The sequence below is a fragment of the Oncorhynchus nerka genome, linkage group LG15 (genome assembly GCF_034236695.1).
Source record: "Oncorhynchus nerka isolate Pitt River linkage group LG15, Oner_Uvic_2.0, whole genome shotgun sequence".
Classification (NCBI taxonomy): domain Eukaryota; kingdom Metazoa; phylum Chordata; class Actinopteri; order Salmoniformes; family Salmonidae; genus Oncorhynchus; species Oncorhynchus nerka.
The window spans coordinates 89,304,533-89,317,426 of NC_088410.1; the positions used below are offsets into that span (position 1 = coordinate 89,304,533).

General features: G+C 42.2%; 1 protein-coding gene across 1 annotated transcript in view; it reads left to right on the forward strand.

The window, feature by feature from the left end:
* Nucleotides 1–727: 727 nt before the first annotated feature.
* LOC115142363 (neuron navigator 1-like) overlaps nt 728–12,894 on the forward strand; it is a 145,347-nt gene continuing 133,180 nt past the window's right edge. The window contains exons 1-3 of the mRNA XM_065002012.1: nt 728–940; nt 11,005–11,798; nt 12,114–12,202. Of these exons, the coding sequence (XP_064858084.1) occupies nt 887–940; nt 11,005–11,798; nt 12,114–12,202 (937 nt within the window). The 5' untranslated portion in view covers nt 728–886. The remainder of the gene's footprint in view (nt 941–11,004; nt 11,799–12,113; nt 12,203–12,894) is intronic.

Consider the following 12,894-nt stretch of genomic DNA (forward strand, 5'->3'; position numbering starts at 1 on the left):
TAGAGCAGTGTTTGTGAGATAAGGGCACATCCCGAAGGGTCCCGGTGCCTGGGACCGAGTCTTTCTTTTACAAAAGGTCTGTAGAGACAGAATGGTTATAGCTACAAAATAGTAAATTGTATCTATTAAAAGCTGAGACTCTTACAAACACCCACATGTAACATGTTTTGCTCTATGATGCTCACAAGCTACACAAGTGTCGTTAGAAGGTAAGTGGTTCTTCTACATAGAAGATCGTAGGAAATCGTAGGACATAGTGTCTATAATACTGTAATAAGCTTAAATAGTTGCTGTCACAAACTACAAACTTCACAAAACTGTCACTGACTAGTTGAATATTCATTTCTCACTGAGCAAACAATTCATGTGCTTACAGCATTTATATAAATTTGTATCAGGTTTTTTCTCTGGGGACCTTCTTTTTTTAAAATGGCATGTGTCAATAACACTCATGAATACAACTGATTATGTCAAATTTGTATTCTACTTGTAAATGTGTATTATACTTAGTTGTCCTGAAAAGAAAATGGTAAAACACTTCATTGTGAGGCTAAATATAAGGGACGGGTACGCAGATAAATGAAAGTCAGATAAATGAAAGTCAGATAAATGAAAGTCAGATATATGAAAGTCAGATAAATGAAAGTCAGATAAATGAAAGTCAGATAAATGAAAGTCAGATAAATGAAAGTCAGATAAATGAAAGGCTGATTTTTGCCGAGGTCTCAAGACTGACAGGGTTTTAAGGACTTAATGCATTAACTCCATATGAACTGTCACATTACTTATGGAGACAATGCAAAGAGAAACTCCAGGGAAATGATTCAAGACAACCATGAAGAGTCTCATCCACCTCTACCTGCACCAGGAGGACAAGTAGAAATTAATGTTTGGATTTCATATGCATGAACTGAATCTCACTTCCACTGCGCCATTTAAGGTAAAATAGCTGCAGAACAGCAGTTATTCAATATCCAGTGCTTCTTCCTTCACTTTTATACCATTCTGCATTCTACTGACCTACTTGTCTGTAGATCTGTAGGCTAAGTAGCTCAGAATGATGGTCCCACTCCTACGCTCTTGGCTGCATCAATGGTCTTTGCACTACAGCCTCATCCTTCTATTCCTGCAGTAATAGTCAGAGTTCAATTGAGAAAACTGTGTCAGTTACATAACACTTTGACTGCAGGGGTCTTGCTTGTTTGTGTGGGATGGCACAGGGTTGATTGGCGCTGGCAGGGTGTACTTTCCCTGCTGTGACGACTGCCTTCGAGGTTTGGCCATTTTGGATTTGGCAAGTCTGTTCTTTTAAAAAGCCTGTTTGTGACTAAGCAGAAAATATATGTGTAAAAGGAGTCAACTGACAAAAAAATGTCCCTTCTGCGCCACACTAGTAACACACCCTCCCTAAACCTACAGTGGCTGTGGCAGAGAAAGACAAAGGTTCAGGAATAATCCTATATATACTGTGGGAGCTTAGCTTTTCACTCAGAATTGAGTGTTTAAATTGCTGTTTTTCCTGTGTTTTGTATCATATTGTACAACAGCTGATGAAACTAACACTGTAAAAGTGTGAATAAATGTGATCAGTGATATTCCCTGATAGTTGCTAGTTAAAAATACTATCTATATAGGACTTTCTAATCAGCAGGTTTGCATGGGCGGCAGTTTCGGCTTTCCATGGTGACATCACCATGCGGTAAATTGGTTAAGAGATGGGTTAGTGACAACGTTTCACGCTTTGCTGAGGCAGAAGCCCTTGAGTTGTTGTGATTCCGGATGACCAGATCGCTACCAAAAATGATAACAAACCGTATTGTGGGGATTCTCTCAAGCTCTCACAGTCTCACTTCAGAATTAGATGTTCATCCATGTTTCTCAAACGTCAAATTTCAAAGTTGTTCCCAATGTCACATTTCAAAGTTTTTAAGGTTCAGTTAAGGCATTAATTCCAGATAACAGAAATACTCATACTCAATACTCATCATAAATGCCAGATAACAGAAATACTCATACTCAATACTCATCATAAACGCCAGATAACAGAAATACTCATACTCAATACTCATCATAAATGCCAGATAACAGAAATACTCATACTCAATACTCATCATAAACGCCAGATAACAGAAATACTCATACTCAATACTCATAATAAATGCCAGATAACAGAAATTACTCATCATAAACTTTGACTAAAGATACATGTTCTACATATAATTAAAGATACACTGGTTCTTAATGCAACCGCTGTGTCAGATTTTTTAAAAACATTACGAAAAAAGCCTACCATGCAATAATCTGAGACGGCGCTCAGACGTAAATATATTCCTCCGCCATGTTGGAGTCAACAGAAATACGAAATTACATCATAAATTTTCCCTTACCTTTGATGATCTTTCATCAGAATGCAGTGCAAGGAGTCCTAGTTCCACAATAAATTGTTGTTTTGTTCCATAATGTCCAATACTAGTGTCCAATTAGCTGCATTTGCTAGCATTTTCAGCTCACGTGCCCAAAAGCTGACGCTGGTCCAGCAGAACTCGGACGAAAATTTCAAAAAGATATATTCCAGGTCAAATAAACTGGTCAAACTAAGTAGAGAATCAATCTTCAGGATGTTATTTTCATATATATCCAATAACGTTCCAACCGGATCATACGTTTTCATCTGCAGCCAAATGGAACGACGGTGACATCAGCAGACAAATGCGCCACAGGGAAATTGCATTCTGCCAAGACAGTGACTATTTCCCCTCCCATTCAGTCAAAGTTCACAGCAGAAGCTCCATTCCACGTTCTACTGAATGCGGACATCTAGTGGAAGGCGTAGGAAGTGCTACCAGATCCATATCTTATTTGGAAGTGAATAGGCGATGACTTGAAATTAGACATGTATTCAGAATTTCACTTCCTGTTTGGAAGATTGCCTGCCCTATGAGTTCTGTTATACTCACAGACATAATTCAAACAGTTTTAGAAACTTCAGAGTGTTTTCTATCCAATAGTAATAATAATATGCATATATTAGCAATCTAGGACAGAGTAGAATGCAATTCATCCAAAGTGAAAATACTGCCCCCTATCCCCAACAAGTTTTAACTAGGCAAGTCAGTTGAGAACAAATTCTTAATTTACAATGAGGGCCTAAAGTTTGGGATAGGTTTAAAAAGAAAAATGGCAAAAACTGCTTTCTGTTACTGGATTTGAACATGTAACCTTTGGCACCAGTGGCAGGTGCTTACACCCATCCTCCATAACCAATGCAAAACTGAAACCTATTTGAAGATAACAGTACTCACTGTTGCCCCTAGTGGCCGGTTTCCATGTCATCAGCTGACGTCCTCAGACATGGAGGGATGTCGAATACGGACTTGTATCATGGGTGACCTGGCTGTTTTAATCAATAGCTAATTTGATAACTGCTTACATAGACGTGCTTCTACAGTATATGGCTCAGTAGTGGGAGACAAAGGTATAACAGCTAAATGGATGACAAGTGGGGAAAGTATAGCTGCAACTCACTTTTAAGATTGACTCCTTTTGCTTTCACAAGATAGCAATTTCAGCCAACCTATTGTATCCCACACATGCACACATACTGTGTACACACACGCACACGCACGCACACACACACACACACACACACGCGCACGCACGCACGCACGCACGCACGCACGCACGCACGCACACACACACACACACACACACACACACACACACACACACACACACACACATTCCTTCAGGAGAGTGGCTGCTGCATAGCTGCCGTAATTGTATTAGATTGTATGACGGATTGAGGAGTGAGCTTGACTAGCTTGAGTGAATGAGGAACAATGTGATTAGTAGCGATCTGTTCTGGGAAACGGAAGGCCTGGCTCCCAGGCTTTTCCCAGGCTGTTATCCAGGTGGCTGTGATGCTAACATTGGGACCCAGCTTTGGACGGGTGACCTAGTGATACACTTTGTCCTGTCCTGTTTTAAACACTGACCTCTGAGTCTCAAGGCATGTCACCTCTTCCCTTCTGTGGACATCGATGTCACATCAGGTTTGTCTAGTCCACAGCCCAGGGAATACAGACAGGGAGTTATTTGAATGTTCTATTTACAGTATTGTGAATCATTCAGAAAGTAACCTATACATACATGCAATGTACATACAATACACTCCATTGCCTGCAACTTTGTGCAGGCAAAAAAACTAAGATAAGTATTGTATTAATCCTATTATAGCCATTTTCGGTTAGTGAACATATGGAATATTAATCCGACTCTAGATCCAGTTTCATCATTTTGAGCTTTATCTGTAAATCCTCATCATGGTTATTAAACAGCAGAACAAAGGATTACAATGATCATATTACAATAACATTAAACCATAAATAACATGATCATTTCTAGATAACAATATAAAAATGATGGTGTTTCTTGTCAACCAGCTCATTTTCCAATCACTCAAGATGGTGATCGTCATGAGACAGAGATGTTAAAGGGAAGGAGAACACTGATGCCTCTCTGCTGGAGGCCATGTTATAAGATAAATCAGAGCTGTGAGCTTTCTGTCATGGAGACACATTGTCTTCTCACTGGGGGCCTTTGGTTATATGGAAGACGAGCCACAGTGTTGTGTTGCTGCTCCCTCTTGTCCCCACACGCCTGCCTGTCTGTCTGTGTTTGTGTGTGTGTGTGTGTGTGTGTGTTTGACTGTCGGTTTCTGTGTGTGTGTGTGTGTGTGTGTGTGTGTGTGTGTGTGTGTGTGTGTTGACTGTGTGTATGTGTGTGTGAGTGTGAGTGTGTGTGTGTGTGTGTGTGTATGTGTGCGTGTGTGACTGTCTGTTTCTATGTGTGTGTGTGTGTGTGTTTGACTGTCTGTTTCTGTGTTTGACTGTCTGTTTCTGTGTGTGTGTGTGTGTGTGTGTGTGTGTGTGTGTGTGTGTGTGTGTGTGTGTGTGTGTGTGTGTGTGTGTGTGTGTGTGTGTGCGTGCGTGCGTGTGTGTGTGCATGTGTGTGACTGTCTGTTTCTGTTTCTGTGTCTGTGTGTGTGACTGTATCTGACTGTGCATCTGTGAGTGTGTGAGTGACTGTGTCTGACTGTGCATCTGTGAGTGTGTTTGCACACACCTTTGTCTCTCCCCCTGTTTCTGCCCCCTGTTTCTGCCCCCGGTCTCTGACCCCCTGTTTCTGCCCCCTGTTTCTGCCCCCCCTGTTTCTGCCCCCTGTTTCTGCCCCCTGTTTCTGCCCCCTGTTTCTCCCACCCTGTTTCTGCCCCCTGTTTCTGCCCCCTGTTTCTGCCCCCTGTTTCTCCCACCCTGTTTCTGCCCCCTGTTTCTCCCACCCTGTTTCTGCCCCCTGTTTCTGCCCCCTGTTTCTGCCCCCTGTTTCTCCCACCCTGTTTCTGCCCCCTGTTTCTGCCCCCTGTTTCTGCCCCCTGTTTCTGCCCCCTGTTTCTCCCACCCTGTTTCTGCCCCCTGTTTCTGCCCCCCTGTTTCTGCCCCTGTCTGATAAGCTCCATTCTGACAGACCCAGAACACACAGCACAGGAAGTGGCAGTGGAAATGTGGAATCTGGGACTCTGATCTAAATTTAACAGATATATGAGGACGAGACTGTTATATAAAGCTTGTTCTCCTTCTTCCTACACTCTTAGAAAAAAGGGTTCCAAAAGGGTTCTTCAGCTGTCCCCATAGAATAACCATTTTGGATTCCAGGAAAAACCCTTTTTTGTCCAGCTAGAACCATTTTGGGTTCCATGTAGAACCCTCTGTGGAAAGGGTTCTACATGGAACCTAAAACAGTTATACTTGGAAACAAAAGAGATCGACCTAGAACCAACAATGGTTCTTCAAAGGGTCCTCCTATGGGGACAGCCGGAGAACCCTTTTAAGTTCTAGACAGTACCTTATTTTCTAAGAGTGTAGTGGTCAGCTGTAGTGCAGTGGTTCTCAAATAGTTTGGCCTTGGGACCCAGATTTGACCAGGCTGTTTTAGTCACCACTCAATATTTGCATCGCGGATGCCATCTGGAAAGCTATTTTTAATGCTATATTGAAAGTAAATGTAGAAATGTATATGACAAGGGAACAACATTCCCACCTTTTCCATTGTCAACAATTCATTTTGCCCATATTGTTAATGAAGAATGTTAGTAATCGCACTGATTTGAGAGCACAAAATCTGTTTATTGCTGTATATAAAGAGCTATTTGTAATTTCACAATGTTCAATCTAGTTCAACTTAAAGATAATTGATTGTTTGTAAATCCAGCACATTAAAACCGCAATTTGAACATCCCCTAACAACAGGTTTTCTTTTCACATTTGACTATTCAGGTGAGTTTTTCCCTCGGAATTGAAACAAGAGTGAATCAATGGCATTTACAAGACTCAGGTTCAACATAAAGAGATAATGCATAAGCGTACAGGCTGTACTAAACTTGAAATGCCCTCAACTTTGGATAGTAAGACTCGGCCCTGAATGGTAAGGGCTCTGCAACTAGCAATTAAAAATGAATTTAGCCTTTTTGTATTTTAGGCAGAACATTTAGAATAGCCTGAAGAGGGCTTCTTGGTAGCTAGTTATGAGGTCGGCAGATTGGGAACCTATCTGGGCTAAAGACAACTTCATACAATTGCTAGTTGGATTACAGAGGAAAACAACAACAACAAAAATCTCAAATAAATATTAGATTTTTACATGACAAATCTGAGGGGGCACGTGCCCCTATACACGCCATGAGCATGCCGCCTCTGCAGCTTGGCATGATGTCACACAAAAAATATGAGTCACTGTGTGTGTGTGTGTGTGTGTGTGTGTATGTACGTGCGTGCATGCATGTGTGTGCTCATGTGCATGTATGCTTGTGTATGAGCACGCTCTTGTGTATGTGTGTGTGCATGTCAGTGTGTGTGTGTGTGTTGGTGTGATATGTGTGTGGAATGTGTGTGTGACAGAGAGATTAAATAAGAGAGAAAAAGAGAGAGGTTACAAACATCCTGTTACAATACATTTAATCCTCCTTTTTAGCTCTTCCATTGGCTTGTTTTGTGTACAGCATCCTCTGACCCCCACTCACACACTCTCCCCAACGCAGCATGTGGCTCTTCAATTGTATTCTTCATCATAGGTTTATCCCATTGCAGTGGTTAGCAGTTGGTAGGGAACACTGACATATGCATGACTGCTTAGGACGTACAGTGGAATTATCCTGGCTTTGCTTGAAAGAGGAAATCTGCAGTTCGGTAAGAAAATAACCGTCCTCTCTATTTAAGTCTGTCAAGCCTTTTCAGAACAGATTCATATGTAAGTCTAGTTTTATGGCAAAAATAGCCCTTTCTCTTTTTACTCCACTCCTGTCTGGTTCTAGGTCTCTGTGTGATTACTCCACTCCTGTCTGGTTCTAGGTCTCTTTGTGATTACTCCACTCCTGTCTGGTTCTAGGTCTCTTTGTGATTACTCCACTCCTGTCTGGTTCTAGGTCTCTGTGATTACTCCACTCCTGTCTGGTTCTAGGTCTCTGTGATTACTCCACTCCTGTCTGGTTCTAGGTCTCTGTGTGTCCTAACAGGAGCCATCTTGTTAATCTAACATCTTGGTGTGTGGTGTGCTCTGTAGATATGGGCTGCATTCTACTGGATGTCATAATAATCTGTGGCAAGATTCAGAGGTACAGTGGGTTCGTAAATGTTGATAAACAAACACTATCACGTTGACTAGTTTAAACCAAATCAGCAGACTATAGGCTAGCAGTGTATGTTTAATCAATATGCCCGAGGAGGTGTGGTATATTAGCCATATTTCACAAACCCTTGAGGTGCCTTATTGCTATTATAAACTGGTTACCAATGTAATTAGAGCAGTAATGTCATACCAGTGGTATACGGTCTGATATACCGCGGCTGTTAGCCAATCAACATTCAGGGCTCGAACCACCCAGTCACTCCATTGTCATTAATGTCAAATCTATTCATGTTCATCAATGTGTGTGTTTGTGTGGTGTGTGTGTGCACGTGCGCGTGCGTGTGTGTGTGTGTGTGTGTGTGTGTGTGTGTGTGCGTGCATGTCCACATGCATTAGTTCATACAGTGTGTGCGTGTGGTAACATCTGCTGCGCTCCTACTATGCCTACATTACATGTGTAAATGCAGGCCTTACTAGCCGTACCTCCAGGTTGTTCAAGGCACTGGCCTGTTGTGTTTATCTCCACTCCGATGATTACTGAATGGGTCATCTGGAACAGAGACACGGAGCCATGTGTTGTGCAGGAGGGCAAATAGGACTAAATTAACTACAGGTCCAATTATATATTACATTGAGTATCTTATAGTGGTGCCTCTGGCGATCTACTGTGCAGCTGCAGCAGAACATGTCAACAAGTCCCCCACGACAAAGATGCTGCTGTTTTCTTTTGTTTTGATATGAGGGTGATAGACAGGGGCTGGGTGTTGATGGGGAGGCCATGGTTACCGTAGCACAGGGTGGAGTCCATAATGTCTATAATGTACATCACATATATATTTTTATACTCCGGACTCAGAAAATTGCTCGTCCTAATATTTATACATTTCTTAATTCCATTATTTTACTTTTAGATATGTGTGTACTGTTGTGAATTGTTAGATATTACTGCACTGCTGGAGCTAGGAACACACGCATTTCTCTACACCTGCAATAACATCTGCTAAATATGTGTATACAAATAGATTTTAAGATGTAGCATGAACCAGGGACATGACCAGACCATGAGTTGGGGAGGGGTGGGGTGCTGCTGGCACTACCTTAAAGGGCCAGCAGTCCTGCTGCGTGTGCCAAATGATGTCAGTCAGTAACGATGTCAGTCTGTCACTGACTCTCCCAGCATGCAGTTCACTGGAGGGAAAAGGGGAATGATGGAATATGTTTGTGGCAAAGCTGCTCCAACCGAAATGATGAGAATTAAAATATTAACACAATTCTATTTTATTTGACGTGACTTTCATGACACTCAATTCAAGTACCCACGTCCCCACGCATTCCCGATCCTCTGTTGAAATCATATTTGACAGGACATACAGTGAATCTATAGACAGTAACGCACTCTCTTTCTCTGTGTGTCAGACAGACAGACTGGCAGGTTCACCTGTTGTCCAGTATAGTGTAGAACAAATGTTACAAGAAGCATGCCATTTTCCGTCTCCTACGGCTTGCAAGAATATGATCCACAGTATATTTTGTATGAGATAAACACATGTACGTGTTCTCCCTAGTCTCCCACGAAGCAGGACCACACACATGGACCTCTACAACACCCCTCAATTTGTTTCTGATTGAGTCCATATGATATGTTCAGTAACCTAACTACTGATATTTGATATTCAGGAAGGACAGATGTCAGATCTTAACATAATCCCTCTGTTGTCGCAGAGAATTTACCTGCTGCATCAGGAAATTGAAATGAGCCTCTTGAGTTGACTGAAAATGAGCAGTTCTCTTCCTCTCCACGCGAAGGCAGTCGAGTCAGTGTGATCTGGGCTTGCTATCAAAATAATGTTCTCTCTCGCTAAAACGCTATAGGCCTAGGTCCTAGTTCTACACCCTTCAAATGCTCAAAAATGTATCTGAAATGCAGCCATACATATCAACAGCTATGGTTTTATATAGCTTAATAACACAAGATTGATATTGGTCTCCACTAGGCTACGACAAGTGTCAAGCGTATACTAGGGTCAAAATGTAGTTCAATAGTGGCCTGGGGTCGGTCTAGCAGTTAGGAACACTGCCTTCAGAGTGCACATATAGGCTTACAATGTCAGTGTGAGTTCAATTCTGACCCACGCCCTTCTGTAACAAATAACTCGCCCGATTGCCCTGATTTATTTACACATTTCAAACATGGACAGTCCAGGGATATTTTACCCCCGATTCTGATAAGAAATGACCATACCAGACACTTTTGGAGAACATAAATAGATAACAAATAAAATAATAACAGTAGGCTACACCAACATTAGTTTCCATTCATAAAAGGTAGCTGGTAAATTGCCAGAGTAGATTTGCGATGTTGAACAAGGAAATACTTGATTTCTACTGTACAGAATGCTTGCCTGTTATAAAACGTTGTTCCGATTGCATTCATCCATGAGTCAAAGGGCAGTGGGACGAATTCGAAGCTATGTCGACTCTGGCATTTGTGTGCTGGGGTCAATGGCTTTTAACCGCATGACCACACAGGCACTGAGGCAACCAAAATAATTTGTTCTGCCTATTGCTTGCCTTCAACATATAATAAAACAATTTATTTAAAAAAAGCATAACAAAAACATTTACCCCTTACATATATGTCAATGTATTATAATCCACATATGAATTGGCACAAGACTCTCTGTAGCTTGCACGTAGCCTACAGAAGGCACGGTACTGCCAGTGACAGCCGGTGTAAATAAGAATTTGTTCTTAACTTAAGTTAAATAAAGGTTCAATTGAAAAAATAAGTTTAAAAAAAGAAAACTGCATTGTATACAAACACCTAACGCAGGATTATTTTCCTCCTGTGACTAAATTATCTGTCACTTTAATCTTAGTGTGTATGTACATATCTAACTCAATTTCCTTGTACCCCTGCATATCGACTCGGTACTGGTACCGCGTGTATATAGACAAGTTGTGTTACTCATTGTGTATTTATTATGACTTTTATTAATTTGCTTTTCTATTATTTCTCATTTTTCTTTCTCTCTGCATTGTTGGGAAGGGCCCGTAAGTAAGCATTTCACTGTTAGTGAAACTACGCCTGTTGTTATCAAAGCATGTGATCAACAAAAATTGCTTTGATTTGAAAGGGATTAAATTAAGATCCGACATTTGTAGTCAAGAAAACACCATGAAAAAGGAAACCAATTAGAATCAATCAATTGTAGCATGGTAATAGTTTGGAGACTTTCACTTGGTCTCATCCACATGTAAACAAAGGCTGAAATATGAAATATGAAGAGCATCGTGTCATTTTTAAAATTATTTTTCTTTCAGAAAACCATGAGCGGCGGTGTGAACATCAAGACCATCTCCCAGGCCCAACCAAGCTCAGGTCTGGTCTCTGGTATCCCCCTTCCCCAGAGGATAACCCCCCTCTCCAAATTGGACCCCAAACATCAGGGGGGCAGCGCCCTATCTAACCCCACAGCACAGTTTCAACTCAGCACCAAAATGCATCCCTCCTACTCTTCATCATCTCAAAGTGCAGCTTTGAGGGGTGGTATCTGTCCCACTGGCTCCTCCTCCAGAGTCTCCTATGCCCCAGAGAGAGGCACCATCAGCCGGTCAGCCTACAGCAGCCCCCAGGTCCCCAAGAGACAGACACCACCACCACGCTCCAAGGACACCCTGGACCTCCGCAGCAGCAATGCTCTATCCCAGAAGGCTTTTCGAGAACTTCCCACCAGGAGAAATGCCAATGGGAACTGGGCCTCAGGCGGGGTTCGCCACAGCCGTCTGGACGACAATGGAGATGCGCAGGATGCCCTGTCGAAGCTCTCTGGTGGTGATCTCCACTCAGGCCAAAGCAGGCTCTCCAACACTAAAGCAGGGAACGGGAATCTGATCAGCGCTGTGTTGATGACCACCCGTCAGGAGCAGAGGGAGCCGAGGAACCTCTCCTGCCATGGCATGATCGCTCCTAAAAAAGACATGTCCACCAACAAACATAGAGCGTCCCATCTGAGCCAGAGTGGTGGTGGTGGTACCAGGCAGACAGTCAGTGTGCCACGCAGAGGGAGTGAGCCAGCCCGTAGTAACATGGCCACTGTGGCACCTTTCAGGTTCAGGTGAGGGTACACTGATAGCATCAGCTCTACTTTAATGTATACTCACTGGGAGTATGTCTGGAATACGTGTAAGACAATCCACTGGGGACAGATGTCAATTCAACATCTGTTCCACTTGGTTCAATATAATATCATTGAAATTACATGGAAACAACGTTGAGTCAACCAGGTGCCTAGTGGGAACACATGATTATATAGGCTATTCAGTACAACATATTGTAGTGTAAAAATGTATTATATGAATGTCCCTGTTCTATCAGTTACACTGACAGAATTGTATGGTGGTGCAAATTGATGGTCATGCTGTGCATGTAGGTTGAATGTCCAGGATGATGATGCCTCTTCTCTGGAGGACCTGAGTGACTGCTCCTCTGACTCCATGGAGGTGTGCTGTGATGACCTGGGTGAGTCACATTCACTCGTTGTCTCACCACGTTCACTGTACAGTACTAGTATTAGGGTTGGCCTATTTAACTCAACGACAAAGTATACTACTGCTTGAGGATTGAAGAACAAACTGGTTTTGGATACCACATTCGGTTCGACTTCCATTAAACATCTTGTAGACATTCTTTTTAACCAATTCAATGAAAATATGTCATAGGGTTTACTGCCCCAGTCCTACACCAATGTGATTAAGGTGTTACACAAATCTCCAGATCCAGGGTTTGGTACCAAATCTAGTCCTCCTGCTGTAGTAGGTTATCTGAGCAGGCTTTATGGGTATTTGTAGTCGTTTTCAGACACTTATCTGTCTAAATCCATCCTGACAAACTGGCAAAAAGTATGTAGACATCTGCTTGTCAAATATATCATTCCAAAATCAGGGCCATTAATATGGAGTTGGTCACCACTTTGCTGCTATAACAGCCTCCACTCTTCTGAGAAGAGTGTGTCTGAAGTAACTAAATCCACACATTTGAAGGGGCGTCCATATACTTTTGTATATACAGTGTATGCATCCGCTCTGATCTGGAGCTCTCATCTGAGGCATCAAGGCCACATGTACAAAGAAACAGCCTTACATTTGGTCATGATTTTGCATATACCAGGACTAGTAGAAACTATGGTCAATTGTACTCTGATATCCTTGAGG